This window comes from Ranitomeya variabilis, chromosome 4 (assembly GCF_051348905.1).
Source record: "Ranitomeya variabilis isolate aRanVar5 chromosome 4, aRanVar5.hap1, whole genome shotgun sequence".
Taxonomy (NCBI): Eukaryota; Metazoa; Chordata; class Amphibia; order Anura; family Dendrobatidae; genus Ranitomeya; species Ranitomeya variabilis.
In genome coordinates, this window is record NC_135235.1 from 220,845,986 (window position 1) to 220,873,006 (window position 27,021).

Consider the following 27,021-nt stretch of genomic DNA (forward strand, 5'->3'; position numbering starts at 1 on the left):
CAGCTCAAAAAAACTCTGAAAAATAATCTACAACTCATTTTACAAAAAAAACAGCAACGTAGATGTAAAAAAAAGAGTTATGTTGGATAAAAAATGCATCGAACAAACAACGCCACAGTTGGCTCAGTGATCAAAGGGTTAAGGCACAAGAGGATTTCCGACTGGTAAGAAACTTTCTCTGCCTCCGGGATCTGGTGAAATAGCTGATTTCACAATTTGATTTTTATATATTTGACACCTAACTGGAGATGATTTTCATTTTGTAATGAACCAGAAAAGTGAAATTAAGAAGCCGATCCTGGAGAAAAGCAAGTAAGTAGCCGATGTAGATGTCATGTATCCTCCGGAGGACGTGTAGTGGCGCGTGAGAAGACCCGGAGCTGTTATAAGCTTACTATTCTACCATATAATCTACAGTTATTACAGAGATGATTTTGTTACTATGCACATAATGGAACAGATTTTATAGATATGGGTGTAGTACAACCACTCATTATTTGCTTAGAGAAACTGCTAAAATCAGACTTGAGCTTACTGAGAGATCAGATTACTGCCGCCAATTGAAGATTTCCCTATGTTTCTGCTGATTATGAAGACATGCTTCATCAAAGACAGGGGAGTAGGAATAACTCATGTCTCCCAAAAGTTTATTTTGAAAGGCAGGTATCGTCTAATGAAAAATGTAAATGTGTTATTTATTTTCTTTAGACAATGTTGTGTGAGGAATATTTATCAAAGTGAATGGTTGGCATGAAAAGTTTTTCTCATTCTTTGTCTTTTCTAGATGCTCTCTAGAGACTGTAAAGCCAATGATAAAATACCAAAGCCATTATATTAAGACCATTGGACATAAAGTAGTTTTCAAATATTTTTAATACTATTTTAATATTTAAATTTTAAATTTGCAGATTTGTTTGAAGAACTGTCCAACTATCGACACGTAAAGTCATGAAGAACAGCACAACAGCGGCGTATCCAACCTCCGGTATTCCACTCCTGAATGGCACTTCTAATCCCACCGATTATTATTATTATGACATAAGTGATGAAGAGCATGCAATATCCTCCATAAATTACTTAGTTTTGGTGATGTACTGTTTGACGCTTCTATTGGGAACTATTGGAAACGGCCTGGTTATCTGGATCGCAATCTTCAGGATGAAGAAGACAGTCAACGTCATTTGGTTCCTTAATTTATCAATTGTCGACTTAATATTCATATTATTTCTCCCCTTGCGCATCATCTACATGGCTAATGATTTCAACTGGCTCTTCGGAAACTTCATGTGTAAGTTTATCAGCATGGTGGCTTTCATCAATCTATATGTAAGCGTCTTCCTGCTCACCGCCATCAGTATGGACCGTTGTGCCTCTGTCATCTTCCCAGTATGGTGTCGAAACCACCAAACTCCGAGACTGGCTTTAACCTTTGTCACAGCTATCTGGATAATGGCTATTTTATTAAGCTTACCCCATTTCATTTTTCGAGATACCATCAAGCAAAATGATCATTTTGTTTGTTATAACAATTTTGAACTTGATGAGTCATCAGAAGATGGTATTTACAGGCAAAAAATGACAGTGATGATAAGATTAATTGTGGGATTTTGTATTCCTTTCACCATCATTGTCACGTGTTACTCTGTGATTGCCCTACGTATCCGAAAAAAACACATAGCCACCTCTTTTAAGCCTTTCAAAGTCATAATCGCTGTGATAATTGCCTTCTTCATATGTTGTTCTCCTTATCATATTTTCTCCATCTTGGAATTTCATTCATATTATCACGAAAATTATTATTTAAATAATAGAATTCGCTTTGGGATTCCTATCGCCACCAGCCTGCCGGCCTTCATGAACAGCTGCGTCAATCCTTTTCTCTACGTATTTATTGGTCGGGATTTTAGGGATAAATTCTGTGGCTCTTTCCAGTCCATTTTGGAAAAAGCTTTTTCTTAAAACTCTCAAAATCCTGGAGAGCAAGTCCAAGGACCATCTAATCCTTAAAGAGTTTGCACATCTTTTCAAACCATAGTGATAGAAGCCGGGTGTTCCAATGGTTGGGTTTCTTTTAGAGATTTACCTTTACTTTTTCTTTTAATTCAATTATTTGTTGAAAAGACATTTGGGCAACCAGTATTGAAACCATCATGGACATCAAAAGAAAGCAATAATTACATTGGTACAATCTTAGCTATTAAAATGAACAACAAATTAGTGTATAACCAGAATGACGTTGAAAATTTAGAAAATTGCTTGCAACAAAAACTAAAATCAATATAAGGATGATCTGGAGATCGACCTGTTTGTTCTGTTTTTTTATTGGAATTTAAGGGGATTATTGCCCCAAAGAAAAGTGATGGCAAAAAACATATTTCAGCAATGTAGAATACATCACATCTGCCCAGCCACATTGCTCCTCCAACCTATAGATTTGATCAACCATCTTGATTTATGTTGTGTTTTCCCTTTTTTTGTTTTTTAGCTTTTTCGTTTTCCGAGAGCCATCATTTTTAGATACTTTCTGTTGATAATATCGTATAACAGATCGTTGTTTCTCGGGGACTCGTTTTAGTTTTAAACTCTGCCATTTAACTCTTTAAATTCCTGTAACATACAGGAAAGTATGAAGCAACTTCAAGAGACAGGCCGGTTTCATGCTTGACGTGATGGATGTCAGCTATTGCATTATTTGCCTGTTACTGTAATAACTGGAACTCGCTTCTATCAACGCTGTTTAGCAATTTGTATAAAGAGAAGGCGGTAACTGAGAACCAGAGTAGGGTTCCTGGAGGAGGGCAGTGGTCAGTTGTTGCCCACTCCTCTAGTGAGTAGACGGGACTTTGCAGCTATTTCACATCCACAAAGTCGTGACAGCAGAGAGGATTCTGTCGAAGGTTACAGAGTAGAGGAGGAACCAGCCAAGCAAGAGCAGAACCAAAGAGATCTTGGAGAAGGCTTCACCACCACCCCTGTTCCGTACTACAGAAGCGGTTTGCTAACCGTCCTGTGCGGTTCTCAAAAAGTTTAGACTTTGGGCACTCTCTCACTGAGTTCCTTCCAGTTGTCCAGTATAGATTTCCTTATCCTGCATGTATTTTATTTAAAAGAAATTTCAGATTTTACTATCGTTTGTCCTTTTTTTTCCCATTTTCACTAAATTCCAACATAATACTCCTTCAGAAAGCCACTAGGCGAAACGTACGTTGGAGTCACAGGAGCCACAGGGTGCTGACTACTGTTAAGCACAACTTTTTTTACACTTCTTTGTTTTTTATGCCTACTTTATTATGTAAATATCTATGATGTTTCTTCACAGAAATATATTTACCTGTTTACAAATGCCATAGACTATATATGTATGGAAGCTCTTATGATATTGACTCCCTATACCCATTACCAATATTTTGTGCATTGGTTCCTCCTCCCTTCATGTGTTTTTATTGTTCTTATATTTTTAATCATTATAATCTAATAAATATTATATTTTTTATATATATTTTTTTCTTTTGCTTTATTCCCTCTTTTTGAGTAGGTATATAAAAAATGAAAAGTTATATATGTTTTTTTATATTTTTGTGTCTTTTTTTTAACATAACTATTTTATAACCCTGGCCCTAAAACTAACCCTGGCCCTAAAACTAACCCTAGCTCCAACTATATTATTACCAGTAACCCTATTCTTAGTTTTTGAGATAATATGTAAAATGTATTGCAATGTTAGAATATTTTTTAGTATTTTACAGTTATCAACCTTTTTCATTTTAGGAAAGATCTCCCAGCAGGACTCTATTCCTCCTCCCACAAGATTATAAATGAGAATGAAAGCAGGGAGTTGAGAAGCAGCAGGTGCCAGCTGTGTTAGACATCTGACATCTGCCTGTAAAAGCTATGTTCTGATCGCTGCTGTTATTCGTTTACTTGCTGCAATTAATTGCAGCACTAAGGGCACAATGAGATTTCAGGGTCCCAGCGCAATACATGACAGCATGAACCCTAGAAACTTTTTTTTTTACAAACATTTGATTTTATTTTCAGTAAGATAAAAGCAATTAATGTACAAATTTGGTGTCGGAATATTCATACTGATCTTGTCGTCGGGTCAATATTAATACACAACGAGTTCTATAAAAAAAAATCCAAAAAAACAACTGAGGAATTGTGCTTTCCTTTAATTTTACCATTTCACTACACATTAATTTGTTTTGGTTTCCAGTACATTAGATGGTAAAATGAAATGAATATTTCTAAACAACATCTCCTCCTGCATGAAAAAGTCTTGGCTCTTGGAAGAAAGATGGGGAAAAAAACAATAGTGCAAAAATAAAAATTTGTTGTGGTGGGAAAGGGTTGACTTAAGTGTAGAGTTGAACGAATATGTTCGGAATCGGTCTCCGAATCAGAATTTGCCATATTCGTGCCATATTGGTAACTTATTTGTGCCAAATTTATGTTTGATGATTGGTTCCGAACATATTCGATCATTTATACTCCCATTGACTTCAATGACGTTTGGCTATGTTCGGCGAACATTGCAAAAACAATATTCACCGCCGATCGCAATTGGAACCAAATTGTGAAAAATTTGCTCACTTCTACTTAAGTGTACTTAAAAAAAACACTGAAAAAACAAAATTGTTATGGTTGATAAAAAAATATTTTAACCAAACAATGCTACAGTTGGCTCAGTCCTCAAAGAGTTAGCGTAAAGAATAATTTCCAACTAATGATACATTTTCTCTGACTAAGGATCTGATGAAATTATTAAATTCCTATATATTTGACACCTAACTGGGGAAAATTTTTACATAGCAAAAAACCTCAAAAGTGAGAACAACAAGCTGATCCTGGAGTTAGACAAGTAAGTAACTGATGAATATGTCATGTATCTTCCGGAGAACGTGTAGTGACCGTGGTGTTGGTGAGAAGACCCGAAGCTGTTATAAGGTTCTATTCTGCCGTATAATATACAGATATTACAAATAATGAAAATGCTTCTATAGATGTGGATGTGGTATAGCCAAATTTGTCATCCATCAGGACACTCATTTCAACAAGCTTTCCAAAAATTAACTATGTACTACATCTTTTACTTCTATCTGCTCTCATGAGCCACTTCTCCACCTTTCTGCCTCTAGACCTCATTATTTGCTTTGAAAAGCTGCTAAAATCAGACTGTGAGCTCACTGAGAGATCAAGTTACAGCAGCCTATTGGAGTTTCCCTTATGTTTCTGCTGATGCCGAACGCGTGCTACATAGAGACAGAAGAGTAGTAATCCAAAATGTCTGTGTGTTGTGAATGGGAGACATAAAAGCAGCTGGTCTCCATCCACTAGTTGTGAGACAACTGAAAATTAGATATAGACTGTGCAGAGGAGAAAACCTGCTGAAAAAATGCAAAATGCAATTTATGGAATGACTATAAATTGTGTCATTCCTCATGTACACACACCACAGCTTATTTTGAATGGTAGGTATGCTCAAACAAAAAAAGTAGAACATGTAAAAAGATACTGCCCATCTTAAAAGAAAGTGACAGAGATGAGCTGCTGGCTGGAAGCCCTGCAAACCTGCCTGCTTCTCCGGCTCCAGTTTTGATTATCTGACCTTGTGCAATATCTTCATTGTGACATGACACAAAGACAAAGTCGTGACAAGTCGGGTAATCAAAATTGTAGGTCTTGATCTTGGCAGGTATTGGGAGGTTGTGGAGAATGATGACTTGGCCGTTGGACCAGGGTCTTATTTACTCATCTCTAGTCATGACTCTCTGTCATCCGTAGTGGGAACCAATCATGGAGGTTCTCTCCATAATGTGCTCCCGCTCCTCAGTCAGCAAGATCCACCCTCTCCCCTTCTTCTGAGTGAAAGCTTTCCTCTTTATACAGGGAGTCAATGGAAAGGTGGGTGAAGTTCACTCCTTAAAATTACCCGGACTTGGCTCCAGCTGCAGCTCATAAAAAATGTTATGAAAACTACTACGAAACACCAATGAAAACTCTCCATACACATGAATGTCAACTTTTGGTGGAATCAACTGATCATCTAATGTGCCGTGTGACCTCCCGATTCTCCTACCAAAGATGATTTTGGGAGAGATAAGGATGAATTAAAATGTCAGATCATTTTGTTCTCTGGGCAGATAAGCTGCTGCCAGATGAAACTGCCGGAGAACAAGTAAACACTCAATGCAATGGGTTATTATGGCAATTAGAGTCCTACTGAATGTCCTCTTACCTGCCATCTTGGTCCTCCTGTGAAGCTCATCCACAGGCTGAGCTTCATCGAGCAATCATTTTACTAAATACTACCATACACAGTATAGCAGTATATATTATTACATCTGCCACACTTGCAATAAAAGTGATCAAAATGTTACATGTACCTCAAAATAGTTCAGCTCACAACAGGAAAAGCAAACCTGTCTCAGCTCCGTTAGCAGGAAAATAAAAAAGTTATAGGTTTCAAAAATGGCGACACAAATCCGTTTGTTTACCAAAATGTCAGAATTTTGTTTCACCATTAATTAACCCCTTAGCGACCGCCGATACGCCATTTAACGGCGGCCGCTAAGGGTACTTAAACCACAGCGCCGCTAATCAACGGCGCTGTGGAAAAAGTGAATAGCGCCCGCCAGAGTTGGATTTTCTCTGGGGTCTTGGTTACCGGGGGTAACCGAGACCCCAGAGAACATGATTCGGGTTTTTTTTACCGACCCCCGAGTTGCGATGGCCGGTAATTAACCATTTACCGGCGATCGCAAAAAAAAACAAAACGCGATGTGCCATTTAATTTCTCTGTCCTCCGATGTGATCGCACATCAGAGGACAGAGAAATGGGGTCCCCGATCGCCCCCCGATACTCACCTGTCTCCCCCGGTGCTCCTCGTGGCTCCCGATGGGCACCGCCATCTTCTTTCGGCAAAAAAATGGCAGGCGCATGCGCAGTGCGCCCGCCGGCCGGCACCCGGGAGATCTTTGGGGTCTTGGCTGCCGGGGGTAGCCGAGACCCCAAAAAACATGATCGGGGTCAGTTTTTAGCGACCCCTGTTTTGCGATTGCCGGTAATTAACTGTTTACCGGCGACCGCAAAAAAAAAAAAAAAAGCGATGTGTAATTCTCTGTCCTCTGATGTGATCGCACATCAGAGGACAGAGAAATAGGGGGATTCGGGGACCCTATCATACTTACCGGTGTCCCTGGGTCCTCCTGTGTCCTCTTCTGGCCGCTGGCTTCTTCCTTCTGTAAGAAAATGGCGGGTGCATGTGCAGTGCGCCCGCCATGATCTGCCTGCCGGCAGCTAGAGGAGTTGGGGCTAAATTTAGGGTTAGGGTTAGGGCTAGGGTTAGGGCTAGGGTTAGGGCTAGGGTTAGGGTTAGGGTTATGGCTAGGGTTAGGGCTAGGGTTAGGGTTGGGGCTAAATTTAGGGTTAGGGTTGGGGCTAAATTTAGGGTTAGGGCTGGGGCTAAATTTAGGGTTAGGGCTAGGGTTGGGGCTAAAGTTAGGGCTAGAGTTAGAGTTGGGGCTAAATTTAGGGTTAGGGTTGGGGGTAAAGTTAGAGTTGGGGCTGGGGCTAAAGTTAGGGCTAGGGTTGGGGCAAAAGTTAGGACTAGGGTTGCGGCTAAAGTTAGGACTAGGGTTGCGGCTAAAGTTAGGGTTAGAGTTGGGATTAGGGTTTGGATTAGGGTTGGCATTAGGGTTACGTTTGGGATTAGGGTTAGGTTTGGGATTAGGGTTAAGGTTAGGGTTGGGATTAGGGGTGTATTGGGATTAGGGTTAGGTTTGAGGTTGGTTGAGATTAGGATTAGGGGTGTGTTGGATTTAGGGTTCTGATTAGGGTTATGGTTGTTTTGGGGTTAGGGTTGCGATTATCCTTAGGGTTGTGATTAGGATTATGGATCGGGTTGGCATTAGGGTTAGGGGTGTGTTGGGGTTAGGGTTGGAGTTATATTTGGGGGGTTTCCACTGTTTAGGTACATCAGGGGGTCTCTAAACGCCACAGCCAATTTTGTGCTCAAAAAGTCAAATGGTGCTCCCTCCCTTCCGAGCTCTGCCGTGCACCCAAACAGTGGTTTACCCCCACATATGGGGCATCAGCGTACTCGGGATAAATTGGACAACTTTTGGGGTCCAATTTCTCCTGTTACCCTTGTCAAAATAAAAACTTGGGGGCTAAAAAATCTTTTTTGTGGGAAAAAAAATATTTTTTTATTTTCACAACTCTGCATTATAAACTTCTGTGAAGCACTTGGGCATTCAAAGTTCTCAACACACATCTAGATAAGTTCCTTGGGGGGTCTAGTTTCCAAAATGGGGTCATTTGTGGGGGGTTTCTACTGTTTAGGCACATCAGGGGCTCTGCAAATGCAACATAATGCCCGCAGACCATTCTATCAAAGTCTGCATTCCAAAATGGCGTTCCTTCCCTTCCTAGCTTTGCTATGCGCTCAAGCAATGGTCCCCCCACACATGGGGTATCAGTGTACTCAGAACAAATTGGAAAACAACTTTTGGGGTCCAATTTCTCTTTTTACCCTTGTCAAAATAAAAATTTGGGGGCTTAAAAATCTTTTTTGTGGAAAAAAATTTTTATTTTTATTTTCACGACTCTGCATTATAAACTTCTGTGAAGCACTTGGGCATTCAAAGTTCTCAACACACATCTAGATAAGTTCCTTGGGGGGTCTAGTTTCAAAAATGGGGTCACTTGTTGGGGGTTTCTGCTGTTTAGGTACATCGGGGGCTCTGCAAACGCAACATAATGCCCGCAGACCATTCTATCAAAGTCTGCATTCCAAAACGGCACTCCTTCCCTTCCGAGCTCTGCCATGCGCCCAAACAGTGGTTTACCCCAACATATGGGATATCATCCTACTCAGCATAAATTGCACAATAAATTTTGGGGTCAAATTTCTCCTGTTACCCTTGAGAAAGTAAAAAATTGCAGGCTAAAAAAAATCATTTTTGAGGAAAAAAAAAGGATTTTTTATTTTCACGGCTCTACTTTATAAATTTCTGTGAAGCACTTGGGGGTTTAAAGTGCTCACCACACATCGACGTACTCAGGAGAAATTGCACAACAACTTTTGTGGTCTAATTTCTCCTGTTACCCTTGTCAAAATAAAAGTTTGGGGGCTAAAAGATCATTTTTGTAGAAAAAATGCGACTTTTTATTTTCACGGCTCTACGCTATAATCTTCCATGAAGCACCTGTTTAACGTGCTCACCACACATCTAGATAAGTTCCTTAAGGGGTCTAGTTTCCAAAATGGTGTCATTTGTGGGGGGATCCTTCTCTTCCAAGCTCTGCGGTGCGCCCAAACAGTGGTTTACCCCCACATATGGGGTATCGGCGTATTCAGGAGAAATTGCACAACAACATTTATGGTTACATTTCTGTTTTTACACTTGTAAAAATAAAAAAAAATGGTTCTGAAGTAAAATGTTTGCAAATAAAAGTTAAATGTTCATATTTGCCTTCCACATTGTTTCAGTTCCTGTGAAGCACGTAAAGGGTTAATAAACTTCTTGAATGTGGTTTAGAGCACTTTGAGGGGTGCAGTTTTTAGAATGGTGTCACACTTGGTTATTTTCTATCATATAGACCCCTCAAAATGACTTCAAATGTGATGTGGTCCCTAAAAAAAAATGGTGTTGTAAAAATGAGAAATTGCTAGTCAACTAGTTTTAACCCTTATAACTCCCTAACAAAAAAAAATTTGTTTCCAAAATTGTGCTGATGTAAAGTAGACATGTGGGAAATGTTATTTATTAACTATTTTTTGTGACATATCTCTCTGATTTAAGGGCATAAAAATACAAAGTTTGAAAATTGCAAAATTTTAATTTTTTTTTGCCATATTTCTGTTTTTTTCATAAATAATTGCAAGTAATATCGAAGAAATGTTACCACTAACATGAAGTACAATATGTCACGAAAAAAAAATCTGAGAATCAACAGGATCTGTTGAAGCGTTCCAGAGCTATAACCTCATAAAGTGACAGTGGTCAGAATTGTAAAAATTGGCCTGGTCATTAAGTACCAAATTGGCTCTGTCACTAAGGGGTTAAATGTCATGGAGCCTGGAAAAAAGGGGGAGGAAAAGAGGAAAGCACAAATAAAAATGAAAATTATCTGTAACAGAAAGGGGTTAACTCAAAATAGATAAATCTACAACTTATATCACCAAAGCACAGCTCTGAAGGAGCGGAAACACAAATGTTCCGACTGATAAAATCTTGTTTAATAAAAAAAAATAATGACTGAAATTGGCTCAGTCCTACAAGTGTTAAGTAGTGTTGAGCATTCCGATACCGCAAGTATCGGGTATCGGCCGATATTTGCTGTATCGGAATTCCGATACCGAGATCCGATACTTTTGTGGTATCGGGTATCGGTATCGAAACAACATTAATGTAAAAATGTGTAAAAGAGAGAATTAAAATAAAAAATATTGCTATACTCACCTCTCCGACGCAGCCTGCACCTTACCGAGGGAAGCGGCAGCGTTCTTTGTTTAAAATTCGCGCTTTTCTTTCCTTACGTGAAGTCCCGGCTTTGTGATTGGTTGCGTCGCAGTCACATGGGCGACGCAACCAATCACAGCAAGCCGTGACGTAATTTCAGGTCCTTAAGGATTTTAAAATTACGTCCCGGCTTTGTGATTGGTTGCGTCGCAGTCACATGGGCGACGCAACCAATCACAAGCCGTGACGTCACGGGAGGCTGGACACGCGCGCATTTTAAAATGCGCGCTTGTCCAGCCTCCCGTGACGTCCCAGCTTGTGATTGGTTGCGTCGCGATCAACCAATCACAAGCCGGGAGGCTGGACACGCGCGCATTTTAAAATGCGCGCTTGTCCAGCCTCCCGTGACGTCCCGGCTTGTGATTGGTTGCGTCGCGATCAACCAATCACAAGCCGGGAGGCTGGACAAGCGCGCATTTTAAAATGCGCGCGTGTCCAGCCTCCCGGCTTGTGTTGGTTGACCGCGAAGCAACCAATCACAAGCTGGGACGTCACGGGAGGTTGGACAAGCGCGCATTTTAAAATGCGCGCGTGTCCAGCCTCCCGGCTTGTGATTGGTTGACCGCGAAGCAACCAATCACAAGCCGGGACGTCACGGGAGGTTGGACAAGCGCGCATTTTAAAATGCGCGCGTGTCCAGCCTCCCGGCTTGTGATTGGTTGACCGCGAAGCAACCAATCACAAGCCGGGACGTCACGGGAGGTTGGACAAGCGCGCATTTTAAAATGCGCGCGTGTCCAGCCTCCCGGCTTGTGATTGGTTGACCGCGACGCAACCAATCACAAAGCCGGGACGTAATTTTAAAATCCTGAAGGACCTGAAATTACGTCACGGCTTGCTGTGATTGGTTGCGTCGCCCATGTGACTGCGACGCAACCAATCACAACGCCGGAACGTAATTTTAAAATCCTGAAGGACCTGAAATTACGTCACGGCTTGCTGTGATTGGTTGCGTCCCGGCCACATGGGCGGCACGCGACCAATCACAAGCCGGGACTTCACGTAAAGGAAAGAAAAGCGCGAATTTTAAACAAAGAACGCTGCCGCTTCCCTCGGTAAGGTGCAGGCTGCGTCGGAGAGGTGAGTATAGCAATATTTTTTATTTTAATTCTTTCTTTTACACATTAATATGGTTCCCAGGGCCTGAAGGAGAGTTTCCTCTCCTTCAGACCCTGGGAACCATCAGGGATACCGTCCGATACATGAGTCCCATTGACTTGTATTGGTATCGGGTATCGGTATCGGATTGGATCCGATACTTTGCCGGTATCGGCCGATACTTTCCGATACCGATACTTTCAAGTATCGGACGGTATCGCTCAACACTAGTGTTAAGGCAAAAGAGGATCTTCTATTAACAATAAGTTTTCGCTGACTCGGCATCTCATGTAATAACCAATATCACAGCTGAACTTCTTTATACTTGATGTATTTCTGGAGAACATTCGTTTAGAGCGAAGAACCTCAAAAATTAAATCAAGAAACCGATCCTGGAGATAGACAAGTAAGTAACCAAAGTTTGAACCATATATCAGGTTGACGATGAATAAGGACTGGATGTGAGTGAGAAGAAGACTCGGAGTTCTTACATTTAGTACAGCTAATTGTTATGCATTATATTACATAGTTACTGCAATGAGTGATTTTTGCTACGCTAACCCTAATGAAGATGGAGCGCCCCCACGTAAGGGCAATGGGGTACTCGGTACCGGGTCCTTCAGTTCAGGGGATGTCACGGTGGCTGACCCGGTCAGTGGCCCTCGGGGAACGTCCGTTTGATAAATGGGGGAAAGGTCTTTAAAGGGATAATGTTCGTGACGCCACCTGTGGTATTTGGTCAGGGTGACCGACGCTGCTTAGGGGTCCGCTGGGGTGATGTTATGGCAGCTAGATGGTATACCTTCCCACAGGGGAAGTGTATCCCCAGGGCTTCCCAGAAATGTAGATGGTGATGGTGGATGATATAAGGCACAGAGAATAACGAGGATACAAGGTTGCAGTCTCTTTACTTTTACTGGAGGCTTTAGCATCCACAGTCCAGGGTACAGACCACAGGGTAGGCAGAGTCCGGCTGGTCTGAAGGCAAATCCAGAGTCCCCTTTTCCAGGTGGAAATCAGTAGCCTTCCTCTAGCGCCTGTGTGTTGTAGTACCTCCCTGCTGAGCTTCTCGGTAAGGTCCTCACAACTGCTGATGTTGGTGTTCTAGATGTTATTTCTCTTTCTCTCTGTCCCCCAGTTGGTATGGATAGGACAAACCCGTATGACTGGTGGCCTGAGGCTTTTTACAGGGACCCTACGACGCCCCAGCCCCCACAAGTTGCCACCGTGCCTCCTGGGTATATGGTCGGGCAGCCAACGTGGAATTGACTGTCCTGCCGGTCTCTGAAGCAAGGCTTGGAGATGATTGCTCCCTTGGTGTTCTGGCTACCAGATTCTGCGCCTCAGAAGGAGGAAGCCTTTTGCAGGGCAGAACTCCTTCTGGATTCCTCTCCTTGTGCTATGACTTTGTTTCTCACCCGCTACAATACAATTCTCTTTCGTGTCCTTCCTTATGATGCTGCCGCACGTGGGGCAGGTGCAGCTCCATGGCCTTCTGTCAAGGCCTCTGACAGGATCCCACCCCTGTCAGGGACCTCTCTGTCTGCAGCTTTGTGATGTTCCTCCTGCCCCTCTGGCTGCCTGACAGGATGTTGCCTGGGCGAAGCCCAGTCAGCTTCTGACTCACAGGACGCTGCCTGGGTGAAGCCCAGTCAGCTTCTGACTAACTTTCTATCCAGACCACCAGTTTTACATAATTGTGAGGAGTGCCCTAGTAGATAGGAGCAAGGCTCCCCCTGGCGGCCTGGAGTGTGAAGTGTGGTGTATGGTTTGTGATACCTGGTAGGAAGATCTCCTTTATTGCCTTCAGACTAGTGTTGAGCATTCCGATACCGCAAGTATCGGGTATCGGCCGATATTTGCTGTATCGGAATTCCGATACCGAGATCCGATACTTTTGTGGTATCGGGTATCGGTATCGAAACAACATTAATGTGTAAAAGAAAGAATTAAAATAAAAAATATTGCTATACTCACCTCTCCGACGCAGCCTGCACCTTACCGAGGGAACCGGCAGCGTTGTTTGCTTAAAATTCGCGCTTTAACTTCCTTACGCGAAGTCCCGGCTTGTGATTGGTCGCACGCCGCCCATGTGGCCGGGACGCAACCAATCACAGCAAGCCGTGACGTAATTTCAGGTTCTTCAGGATTTTAAAATTACGTTCCGGCGTTGTGATTGGTTGCGTCGCGGTCACATGGGCGACGCAACCAATAACAAGCCGTGACGTCACGGGAGGCAGGAGACGCGCGCATTTTAAAATGCGCGCGTGTCCAGCCTCCCGTGACGTCACGGCTTGTGATTGGTTGCGTCGCCCATGTGACCGCGACGCAACCAATCACAACGCCGGAACGTAATTTTAAAATCCTGAAGGACCTGAAATTACGTCACGGCTTGCTGTGATTGGTTGCGTCGCGGTCACATGGGCGACGCAACCAATCACAAGCCGTGACGTCACGGGAGGCAGGAGATGCGCGCATTTTTGCGTCTCCTGCCTCCCGTGACGTCACGGCTTGTGATTGGTTGCGTCGCCCATGTGACCGCGACGCAACCAATCACAACGCCGGAACGTAATTTTAAAATCCTGAAGGACCTGAAATTACGTCACGGCTTGCTGTGATTGGTTGCGTCCCGGCCACATGGGCGGCGCGCGACCAATCACAAGCCGGGACTTCGCGTAAGGAAGTTAAAGCGCGAATTTTAAGCAAACAACGCTGCCGGTTCCCTCGGTAAGGTGCAGGCTGCGTCGGAGAGGTGAGTATAGCAATATTTTTTATTTTAATTCTTTATTTTACACATTAATATGGTTCCCAGGGCCTGAAGGAGAGTTTCCTCTCCTTCAGACCCTGGGAACCATCAGGAATACCGTCTGATACATGAGTCCCATTGACTTGTATTGGTATCGGGTATCGGTATCGGATTGGATCCGATACTTTGCCGGTATCGGCCGATACTTTCCGATACCGATACTTTCAAGTATCGGACGGTATCGCTCAACACTACTTCAGACGTAACATCACTCCCCCTGGTGGAAGAACGACATTACTGCAACGACCAGGACTCTGGGGCACTGCAAAAATATCTATGTTAATGATGAAATAATGTCTTATCTGAGCATTCTCAAGTGTTGTCAGAGTATCTTGTGGTGCGCCTGAACACATGTGGGGATTCCCTAACAAACAAGCAATCCCCACATGTGTTGCTGCTGTCTAACAACTGCAAATAATGCAACTACAAGAACTCAAACTTAATATACGCGCACCACAAGATACTCTGGCAACACCCGAGCATGCTCAGGTAAGACAATATCTGAGCATATTTGCTCATCACTAATTTATGTAGGTATGGTTGTCATTTAAATGGTAACTATACATACTATATATTATAGAGACAGGCGAGCAGGAGTTCCTCATGTCTGTGTGTGCTACAGACTAGCGGTGGACTCCGTGTCTGGTGGCATGTACACCTACACCTCGCTCTCCTAAAGCACTTCTCTCTGCATACCTCGGCTGTGGTCCCCCAGCATAGAATTTGTGTGGCCCACTGACTTCCGGCCCCATTCATCACATATATGCTGTAAACGTAACTGAAGAAGGTTCATGTTGAACCAAAACGTTTTGAGTATACTGCAAAATAAATTCTTCTGTTCCAGCATCCTAAGTTGAGTGCTAAGTTTTATGTTGATTAAGTATATGGCGTGGGAGCCTAACTATAGCACCACTTCGTAGCTGTGCTCACGGTGTTGTTTCACATGTGTGTGCTACAGAGACTGGAGAGCTGGAGTTCCTCATGTCTGTATGTGCTATAGAGACAGGAGAGCAGGAGTCCCTCATGTCTGTGTGCTATAGAGACAGGAGAGCAGGAGTCCCTCATGTCTGTATGTGCTATAGAGACAGGAGAGCAGGAGTCCCTCATGTCTGTGTGCTATAGAGACAGGAGAGCAGGAGTCCCTCATGTCTGTATGTGCTATACAGACAGGAGAGCAGGAGTCCTTCATGTCTGTATGTGCTATAGAGACAGGAGAGCAGGAGTCCCTCATGTCTGTGTGTGCTATAGAGACAGGAGAGTAGGAGTTCCTCATGCCTGTGTGTTCTATAGAGACAGGAGAGCAGGAGTCCTTCATGTCTGTATCTGGAATAGAGACAGGAGAGCAGGAGTCCTTCACGTCCATGTGTGCTATACAGACAGGAGAGCAGGAGTCACTCATGTCTGTGTGTGCTATAAAGACAGGAGAGCAGGAGTCCCTTATATCTGTGTGTGCTATAGAGAAAGGAGAGCAGGAGTCCCTCATGTCTGTGTGTGCTATAGAGACAGGAGAGCAGGAGTCCCTCATGTCTGTGTGTGCTATAGAGACAGGAGAGCAGGACTCCCTCATGTCTGTGTGTGCTATAGAGACAGCAGAGCAGGAGTCCTTCACGTCCATGTGTGCTATACAGACAGGAGAGCAGGAGTCACTCATGTCTGTGTGTGCTATAAAGACAGGAGAGCAGGAGTCCCTTATATCTGTGTGTGCTATAGAGACAGGAGAGCAGGAGTCCCTTATGTCTGTGTGTGCTATAGAGACAGGAGAGCAGGAGTCCCCTCATGTCTGTGTGTGCTCTATAGACAGGAGAGCAGGAGTCCCTTATGTCTCTGTGTGCTATAGAGACAGGAGAGCAGGAGTCCTTCATGTCTGTGTGCTATAGAGACAGGAGAGCAGGAGTCCTTCATGTCTGTGTGCTATAGAGACAGGAGAGCGGGAGTCCCTCATATCTGTATGTGCTATAGAGAGAGGAGAGCAGGAGTCCCTCATGTCTGTGTGTGCTACAGAGACAGGAGAGCAGGAGTCCTTCATGTTTGTGTGTGCTATAGAGACAGGAGAGCAGGAGTCCTTCATGTCTATGTGTGCTATACAGACAGGAGAGCAGGAGTCCTTCATGTCTGTGTGCAATAGAGACAGGAGAGCAGGAGTCCTTCATGTCTGTTTGTGCTATAGAGACAGGAGAGCAGGAGTCCTTCATGACTGTGTGTGCTATAGAGACAGGAGAGCAAGAGTCCTTCATGTTTGTGTGTGCTATAGAGACAGGAGAGCAGGAGTCCTTCATGTCTGTGTGTGCTATACAGACAGAAAAGCAGGAGTCCTTCATGTCTGTGTGCAATAGAGACAGGAGAGCAGGAGTCCTTCATGTCTGTGTGTGCTATAGAGACAGGAGAGCAGGAGTCCCTCATGTCTGTGTGTGCTATAGAGACAGTAGAGCAGGAGTCCTTCATGCCTGTGTGATATAGAGACTGGAGAGCGGGCGTCCCTCATGTCTGTATGTGCTATAGAGAGAGGAGAGCAGGAGTCCCTCATGTCTGTATGTGCTATAGAAACAGGAGAGCTGGAATCCTTAGTGTCTGTATGTGCTATAGAGACAGGAGAGCAGGAGTCCTTCATGTCTGTATGTGCTATAGAGACAGGAGAGCAGGAGTCCCTCATGTCTGTGTGTGCTATAGAGATAGGAGAGCAGGAGTCCTTCATGTCTGTTTGCTATAGAGACAGGAGAGCGGGAGTCCCTCATGTCTGTATGTGCTATAGAAACAGGAGAGCTGGAGTCCTTTATATCTGTATGTTCTATAGAGACAGGAGAGCAGGAGTCCTTCATGTCTGTATGTGCTATACAGACAGGAGAGCAGGAGTCCCCTCATGTCTGTGTGTGCTATAGAGACAGGAGAGCAGGAGTCCTTCATGTCTGTATGTGCTATAGAGACAGGAGAGCAGGAGTCCCCTCATGTCTGTATGTGCTATAGAGACAGGAGAGCAGGATTAGCTCAGCAGTTTTGATTGTGCTGAGACTGGAGTAAGGCAGAAGTGCTGTTTTGTCAGTTCTGCAAAGAGAGGTTTGCTGGAGCCAAACAGAGAGGTGTTGTTTGGTTGAACGTGTTAAATGCAAGTTTGAGTTTCTGCTGGGAATATGGAGGTTGGTGAGGCTGCCACATTCAGATAGTTCTATTATACTGAAGAAAGGGCTGTTTGTTATCTATTGATACTTAAGTAAGGCGGTTTTCATTTTGGAGCTGTAAAGTTTATGATGGACAATAAACTACATGCTGTTTTGATATAAAATCCTGTGCCACGTGTATCCAAGTGACTACCTGAAAGCGTGGTCCCCTACAGTATGGAATATGCCATAGGAAGTAGTCAGCGATAGACAAGATAGGTGAAAATATTCTATTTGCAATCTCACTTGCTTTCATCTTTGCACCTCATGATCTTAGTTGCTTTTGCAGCAGCTGCCTGGCACTGGTTTACTTTCTTATTCACTAATATCCCCAAATCCTTTCCCATATAAATTTCTCGACTGTGATGATTACATTGATTTCCCAGATGTGTAATATTACCAGTGGAGTTATCTGTAGATTTTACTTGTTTTAAAAAATAATTATGAGATCTTTCCAAAAGAAGAAGAATGAAGTTTATTCATTAGGATTTCCTAAATGCTCTATTGAGACTGTAACACTGATCTAATGATAAAATACCAAAGCACTAAGGTGTCATGTCTTTAATACAAAAAGATATATAGTAACTTACAATTGTTCTTATTAGTGTTTTTTTTTTTACATTTGTAGACTTTTGAAGAACTGTCCAACTCTCCACAACTAAAGCCATGGAGAACAACACAACAGCGTATTCGACCTTCAATATTTCACTCCTGGATGGCACTGCTGTTCCCACCGATTATGATTATGATGACTTTATGGAATACACAAAATCCTCTGTAGATTATTTTGTTTTGGTGATGTACTCTTTGACTTTATTACTAGGAACTATAGGAAACGGCCTAGTTATCTGGATCGCAGTCTTCAAGATGAAGAAGACAGTCAACGTCATTTGGTTCCTTAATTTGTCAATCGTCGACTTTATCTTCATATTATTTCTCCCCTTGCGCATCATCTACCTGGCTAATGATTTCAACTGGTTCTTTGGAAACTTCATGTGCAAGTTGAGCAGCATGGTGACTTTCATCAATCTGTACGCTAGCGTGTTCCTGCTCACCATCATCAGTATGGACCGTTGTGCTGCTGTCATCTTCCCGGTTTGGTGTCGAAACCATCGAACTGCGAAACTGGCTAAAATCGTTGTCACTTCTGTTTGGATCCTGGCCATTTTATTTAGCTTACCATACTTTATTTTTAGAGAAACCTACCAGGATTATCACTACTCTTTTTGCTATACCAACTTTGAACTTGGAGGGTCAGAAGAGATTGGTATTTACCGCCATAAAATGACAGTGATAATAAGGTTCATTGTGGGATTTTGTATTCCTTTCACCATCATTGTCACATGTTACTCTGTGATTGCCGTATATATCAGAAGAAACCACATGGCCACCTCTTCCAAGCCCTTCAAAGTCATAATCGCAGTCATAATGGCCTTTTTTGTCTGTTGGGCTCCTTATCATATTTTCTCCATTTTGGAATTGCCTACAATTCAGCAGACCGATAATTATCTATTGAAAGAACTTCGCTTTGGGATTCCTATCGCCACCAGCCTGCCAGCCTTCATCAACAGCTGTGTCAATCCTTTTCTTTATGCATTTATTGGTCGGGACTTTAGGGATAAATTCTGGAGCTCTTTTCCATCCATATTGGAGAAATCTTTCAGTTAGGACTCTAAAAGTCCTGAAAGAGCAAGATAAAGGGTCATCGAGTTTTTAAAGAGTTTGTGGGACTTTCCAAGTGGAAAAACTTATCGTTGAAGATATCTTGTAATGCATGCATATTAAATGACCAGAGAGGACAGTTGTCCCAACGTTTGACTATTTTAGAGATTTAACTTTGCTTTTTTTTCAATTCTAATTGTATGTCAAAAAGCCAATTTTACAACCAGTACTATAAAAAATATCAAAAATAAAAAAAAGTGTTATATTATACATTTCCTAACTCAACCAAAGTGATTGTGGCACACGGGAACAGATCCCCTGCTACACGACAACTGTTTTCCTCAGCAGCAGTAAAATGGAGTACCACACATAGATGCCGTAATTAATTTTTGGGTGTTTTCCATATGTACTGGATGAATTAAAAGGGTATTTCCATCTCCAATATCCTTTCCCAATATGTAGTAGGTGTAATAATAATAATAAAGGCAAAAACCTCCAATTAGAAATGTAGTCTTTCTGATTCACAATGCCTCTTTCCTCATGTAAAGGCATTGCATGACCTTAAAGGGACACTGTCACCCCCTCCAGCCGTTATAAACTAAAAGAGCCACCTTGTGCAGCAGTAAAGCTGCATTCTACCAAGGTGGCTCTTTTAGTTTTTGTTGCTGTTATTCCCCAAATAAAGGTATTTATAATGCTGCCCAAATACCTTTCTTTAGACCTGGAGGCAGGTCTGAACCCCCCTCTTTGAAGCACCAAACTGCCGTCAGTCATATCTTCTGGGGCGCTGGTCGCCGCCCCCTCAGCGCCGTTTTCCTCAGAAATCCGGCGCCTGCGCTGTGCTCTTCTGCCTTGGGCAGGCGCATTGAGCATTGGCCGTCTGACCTCACCTGCTGGGTTGCAGACTGCGCCTGTACGGGCTGGAAGGGGGGGGGACCTGGGGGAGCATCTGACAAGCGCAGTGCGCATGCCCAGGAATCTCAGCCCCGCACTGTGCATAATGCATAACACACTGCGGGGCGGGGATTCAGTAGCTGGGTGGCCGCACTGCCCACACAGGACCAGTCTGCAACTCACCAGGTGAGGTCAGACGGCCAATGCTCAATGCACCTGCCCAAGGCAGAAGAGCACAGCGCAGGCGCCGGATTTCCGAGGAAAACAGCGCTGAGGGGGCGGCGACCAGCGCCCCCAGAAGATATGACTGACGGCAGTTTTGCGCTTCAAAGAGGGGGGTTGAGACCTGCCTCCAGGTCTAAAGAAAGGTATTTGGGCAGAATTATAAATACCTTTATTTGGGGAATAACAGCAACAAAAACTAAAAGAGCCACCTTGGTAGAATGCAGCTTTACTGCTGCACAAGGTGGCTCTTTTAGTTTATAACGGCTGGAGGGGGTGACAGTGTCCCTTTAAGTATCACCATGTGTCACCCCTGGATGAAGCTTTTAATAGCAAAACGTGCGTCGGGTATGTTGGCTCCCTGGTTTCCTGCAATGCTGGTAATTTTACATGTATCAAAGGTCTTCTTTAATCATGTTTCTTTTCATGTTTGGGTTGTTCCTTTTAGTCTTATGTGGATACAATGTTCCTATATGGATGTAAGAGATCACTGCATTTGTCCATCATGACCCCCTTCTTTATAGTGATAGTTATATACATTGTTGCAGGAACTGTATATTACTCATATTTTTGGTTGAATTTGTTAGTATTTGCTTTAATCAAGCTTGCGTCTTCTTGTATAACTATCTATAGGACAAGACCATTTGGTAAGAATAAATTATTTCTCTTTACATTCAAGTTGATCTTTAAAAGATATAGTAGAGCAGCACAAGCTTTTTATCCAGGTATACCCACCTTTTTCCTGTATTTAACCCACCCTGTTCATAATATATTATACTGCATATGCTTTTTCATCATAATGTTTTAATAAATTGTCTTAATAAAGATATTTTTAGCCTTCTACAAAGCTTCATCTTTATAGGTGTTTCAAGCAGCCTCTAACAACGCGTTTCAGGTTTCTCAAAACTGGACCACATACTGTATATATCATGTATCTCATGTAGTTCAGCTTTGATGAAAGGTTCGATACGAACCTGAAACGAGTTAAGAAAATCTTATCACACAAGTAATTATTCCTCTTAAGCATGACAGTTTACCAGAATGCTTATCTCCTACTTCTTCTCTACATGTAAGATAATTGTGAGATAAGTGACATATGTGCCCTGACCTTGTCCGACCCTCCTACATACATTGTACTGAGTGCTGCAATTTAACTCCCAAGTGCCATGATGTCGCCATCTAGCGTCAATGCATTGTGTCTGCTCACGTACCTGTGTAAATACAGAAATGAAGTGCACTGTGCACTCTTGATATTGATGACCTGTTGATATACAGAATGGTTCAGTATAGAGCAATGGTATCACGAGTGATAAAGTATCGATTAACTGCTGGAAGGAAAATAGCGCAATAGGGTCTTATCTGGGTATTAAGAGTTTAACTCCGAATGAATTTACTCACAAGATAGAGCCCATACATAGGCTCATAGAGATGTCGGCTGCTGCCGATCCACCGGTCTTCCTCGTGACCAACCAAAGTAAAAAAAAGTAGACAGAAAGTGGATTATCTCCATGCAACTTGAAGTATACGAGTCCAAAGGAATGATAAAAATGAAATTGTTGTTTAATTCAAAGCATTTCAGAGCACTGTGACTCCTTCATCAGGACACCACAAATGTAAATGTATGTTCTACCACGTAAATCAAATCCAATATGTGCAATTTAATCCAACCCAACTGAACCCTATTCAGTCACACCTACTCCAGTTCAATGTAATAATGATGGACTGCTCTGCTGCGTTCCTACCCCTGAAGACAACAGTGGCGCTATGTGTATAGTGTCATGCGGTATTACATGTAATGTGAATGGTGATGTGCATCTTATATAATGTGTTATGGAAATGTACAGCATGTGAGTAATGTAAAGTGTTTGCAATGATTATAGGGGATAACTCAGGAGACTCTTTGCGTGGAACAAGACAACTACAGGACACAGTTTTATAAGTGGTAAAGTCTATATTATAACACGGTGATTCAAACAGGTGCAGAGTGAAGCTCAAGTCCACAACACTTGGTGTAAATATAAAATGCAGCTTAACAGTCTATAGGAACCTTAGAGGAAAAACGCAATCAAGCAGAAAGTCTATGAAGCACAGTTGTACTTGAGGATACTTGACACGAATAAGTCCTTGATAGTCCAAACACAGATAGACATGCTTATAAGGCAGTTCAAGCAATGTCTTAGCTCAACCAGGAAGGCCTGGGTGATAATCTCAGATTTAAGCAGAGCAGCAACAGCTTACATGTCCAGCAAATGCAGATGGAAACAAACACGAGCAGCAGATGGAGGAGGATTACTGGAACTGGTGTATGCAGCAGAAACTCAGAGCAGAGTAGCAGGATAACCCCACAGGTTCACAGGAGCAGGTATATAGCCAGGGAGTCACCAGAGGTCAGGAGCTGGATGCAAGGCAGAATACTCTAGCACAGACTAAAGGCTGGGGTGGAGTTATATAGCAGGAAGACACAGTGCACATGAGACCAAAGACACCATCTTGGAAAAGGGCAGTAATGCACAAAAGGTAATCAAAATGTTCAGAGTCCTGACATTACTCCCTCCTTAGAAGTGGCCTCAGGACGATCCTGGACCTGGTTTCTCAAGGAATCTTTGATGAAAACGAGAGATCTTCTGTTGGGCATTGATGTTTTCCACAGGTTCCCAAGAGTCTTCCTCAGGGGGATATCCCTGCCAGCTTATAAGATATTGGAGCCGATTCCTGCAAATCCTGGAATCAATAATTTACTCCACCATAAATTGTTCTTGCCCATCAATCACCACAGGCTGTGGAGGTGGCACAACACGTCCCTGGAAGGTATTAGGAGATACAGGCTTTAGTAAAGATACATGAAAAACTGGGTGTACCTTCATAGTCCTAGGCAGCTTCAGCTGGCAGGCCACAGACCTCACAATATCGTTGATCTTGAAAGGGCCAATGAATTTCTGTCCAAGTTTTTGTGAAGGAACGTTTAACTTCAGATTCTTAGTTGATAACCACACGGAATCTCCTACCTTGAACGTGGGTGCAGGTTTACGGAATCTATCAGCCGTTCTCTTATAAAGTTCTTGAGCTGTGGTCAGGGATTCCTTCAGAACCTCCAGATTTTGCCTCATCTCAGTCAGCCTTTCCTCAACTGCTGGAACCGGAGAATTAATCGGAGACCTAGGTAAGATACATGGATGATAACTCAGATTGGCAAAGAAAGGAGTGAACTTAGTGGAAGCGCTCTGAGAATTGTTATATGAAAATTCGGCTAATGGCAGTAACTCCAACCAATCATCCTGGAGATGGCTGACATAGCATCTTAGATATTGTTCCAACGTCTGGTTTGTACGCTCAGTCTGACCATTTGTCTGGGGATGTTAAGCGGAAGAGAGACAGACATTAATATTGAGTGCAGAACAAACCCCCTTCCAGAATCTTGAAGTGAACTGTACTCCACGGTCAGAGATTATCTCATCTGGGACCCCATGCAACCGGAAGACATTCTGAATAACCAAGTTCACTGTATCCCTAGCTGAGGGGAGGCCGGTGCACGGAACAAAATGAGCGGCTTTAGTCAGGCGATCAAATACCACCATGATCGTATTCATGCCCCCCGATGTAGGCAGCTGCACAAGAAAGTCCATTGATATAGACCCCCAAGGGCGGGAAGGAACAGGTAATGGTTGCAGGAGACCCGTAGGTGCCACATGAGGAGTCTTTATAATGGGGAAATTATTTCTTTTTTTCTTTTTTCCCTTTTTTTGCTTTTCCTTCTGCACTCCCCTTTCCCCTTCCTTTCCTTTGTTCTGGAGCATATGTTTGTAGGGCATTGGCTGGTTAGATTTAGGAAGGTTGTGCAATCTATTTATGGGTGTTAATTATGGTATAGCTAGCCATATGTAATAAGATGATTATTTTGGCATTATTACTTCAATATTTATATTTTTTGTATTGTAATATTTATTATGATTGTATTTCACTAATCACTTTGTTTATGTACATTTTTATGGGGTAATATTTACCTATAAATGATATGTATGGGTATATTAAGGGTATTTTTCATTGTATATATCATAGTAATGTTTTTTGCTTATTATATCCTTCTTATAGAGACATTGTTTACATTTAGGGTTTGGGATTTTATTTCTTAACCCCTTAACGACCGCCGATACGCCTTTTAACGGCGGCCGCTAAGGGTACTTAAACCAAAGCGCCGTTAATTAACGGCGCTGTGGAAAAAGTGAATAGCGCCCCCCAAAATCGGATTTTCTCTGGGGTCTCGGTTGCCGGGGGTAGCCGAGACCCCAGAGAACATGATTCGGGGTTTTTTTACCGACCTCCGAGTTGCGATCGCCGGTAATTAACCGTTTACCGGCGGTCGCAAAAAAAAAAAAAAACGCGATTTGTCATTTAATTTCTCTGTCCTCCGATGTGATCGCACATCGGAGGATAGAGAAATGTGGTCCCCGATAGCCCCAGATAGCCCCCCAATACTCACCTACCTCCCCCGGAGCTCCTCGTGGCTCCCGATGGGTGCCGCCATCTTTTTCCGGGGAAATAATGGCGGGCGCATGCGCAGTGCGCCCGCCGCCCGGCACCCGGATGTTCTTTGGGGTCTCGGCTGCCGGGGGTAGCCGAGACCCCAAAGAACATGATTGGGGTCGGTTTTTACTTACCCCTGTTTTGCGATCGCCGGTAATTAACTTTACCGGCGACCGCAAAAAAAAAAAAAAAAGCGATGTCATTTCTCTGTCCTCTGATGTGATCGCACATCAGAGGACAGAGAAATAGGGGGATTCGGGGACCCTGTTATACTTACCGGTGTCCCTGGGTCCTCCTGCTTGTTCTGCTGGCCGCCGGCTTCTAGCTTCGGTAAGAAAATGGCGGGTGCATGCGCAATGCGCCCGCCATGATCTGCCGGCCGGCAGAAGAAAATTCTTCCTCTTTTTTTATTTTGGTCACTGTGTGATCCTATCACAGTGATCAAAATAAAAAAAATAGTAAATAACCCCCCCCTTTATCACCCCCTTAGTAACAAAAAAGTAATAAAATAAAAAAAATGTATGAATTTCTATTTTCCAAATAGGGTTAGGTTTAGGGTTAGGGGTAGGGTTAGGGTTAGGGGTAGGGTTAGGGTTAGGGTTAGGGGTAGGGTTAGGGGTAGGGTTAGGGGTAGGGTTAGGGGTAGGGTTAGGGGTAGGGTTAGGGTTAGGGTTAGGATATGTGCACACATAGAATGGTTCTCTGCGGATTTTTCCGCAGCGGATTTGATAAATCCGCAGGACCAAAATGCTGCGTTTTTCCTGCGGATTTATCGCGGATGTACCGCAGTTTTTGTGCGGATTCCACTGCGGTTTTACACCTGCGGTTTTCTATTATGGAGCAGGTGTAAAACCGCTGCGGAATCAGCAGAAAGAATTGACATGCTGCGGAATGTAAACCGCTGCGTTTCCGTGTGGTTTTTTCCGCAGCATGGGCACAGCGTTTTATGTTTCCCATAGGTTCACATTGTACTGTAAACTCATGGGAAACTGCTGCGGACCCACAGCTGCGGAAACGCTGCGGATCCGCAGCAAAATCCGCAACATGTGCACATAGCCTTAGGGTTAGGGTTAGGGCTTGGGTTAGGGTTAGAGCTAGGATTAGGGTTAGAGCTAGGGTTAGGGCTAGGGTTGGGGCTAAAGTTAGGGTTAGGGTTGGGGCTAGGTTTAGGGCTAAAGTTAGGGTTTGGGCTAAAGTTAGGGTTAGGGCTAGGGTTGGGGCTAAAGTTAGGGTTAGGGTTGGGGCTAGGTTTAGGGCTAAAGTTAGGGTTTGGGCTAAAGTTAGGGTTAGGGCTAGGGTTGGGGCTAAAGTTAGGGTTAGAGTTGGGATTAGGATTTGGATTAGGGTTGGCATTAGGGTTACATTTGGGATTAGGGTTAGGTTTGGGATTAGGGTTAAGGCTAGGGTTGGGATTACGGATAGGGGTGTATTGGGATTAGGGTTAGGTTTTGAGGTTAGGGTTGAGATTAGGATTAGGGGGGTGTTGGGTTTAGGGTTTTGATTAGTGTTATGGTTAGCTTTGGGATTAGGGTTAGGGGTGTTTTGGGGGTTAGGGTTGTGATTAGGATTATGGATCGGGTTGGGATTAGGGTTAGGGGTGTGTTGGGGTTAGGGTTGGAGTTAGAATTGGGGGGTTTCCACTGTTTAGGTTCATCAGGGGGTCTCTAAACGCCACAGCCAATTTTGTGCTCAAAAAGTAAAATGGTGCTCCCTACCTTCTGAGCTCTGCCGTGCGCCCAAACAGTGGTTTACCCCCACATATGGGGCATCAGCGTACTCGGGATAAATTGGACAACAACTTTTGGGGTCCAATTTCTCCTGATACCCTTGTGAAAATAAAAACTTGGGGGCTAAAAAATCTTTTTTTGTGGAAAAAAAAAATATTTTTTATTTTCACGACTCTGCATTATAAACTTCTGTGAAGCACTTGGGCATTCAAAGTTCTCACCACTAGTGTTGAGCATTCCGATGCTGCAAGTATCGGGTATCGGCCGATACTTGCTGTATCGGAATTCCGATACCGGGATTCCGATACTCTTGTGGTATCGGGTATCGGGTATCGGAACAACATTAATGTTAAAATGTGTAAAATAGAGAATTAAAATAAAAAATATCGCTATACTCACCTGTCCGACGCAG

At 43.3% G+C, this 27,021-nt stretch overlaps 2 protein-coding genes across 2 annotated transcripts; both read left to right on the forward strand.

The window, feature by feature from the left end:
• The first annotated feature begins 948 nt into the window (after positions 1–948).
• LOC143767790 (chemerin-like receptor 1) lies at positions 949–2,624 on the forward strand. Its single transcript, XM_077256310.1, has one exon. It carries the CDS (start codon positions 949–951, stop codon positions 1,957–1,959), a length of 1,011 nt encoding a protein of 336 aa, XP_077112425.1. The 3' UTR covers positions 1,960–2,624.
• A 15,593-nt stretch (positions 2,625–18,217) lies between these two features.
• Positions 18,218–19,820, forward strand: LOC143768669 (chemerin-like receptor 1). The gene has a single exon (XM_077257312.1). The coding sequence runs from the start codon at positions 18,250–18,252 to the stop codon at positions 19,249–19,251; it is 1,002 nt and encodes a 333-aa protein (XP_077113427.1). The 5' UTR covers positions 18,218–18,249; the 3' UTR covers positions 19,252–19,820.
• The last annotated feature ends 7,201 nt before the right edge of the window (positions 19,821–27,021 follow it).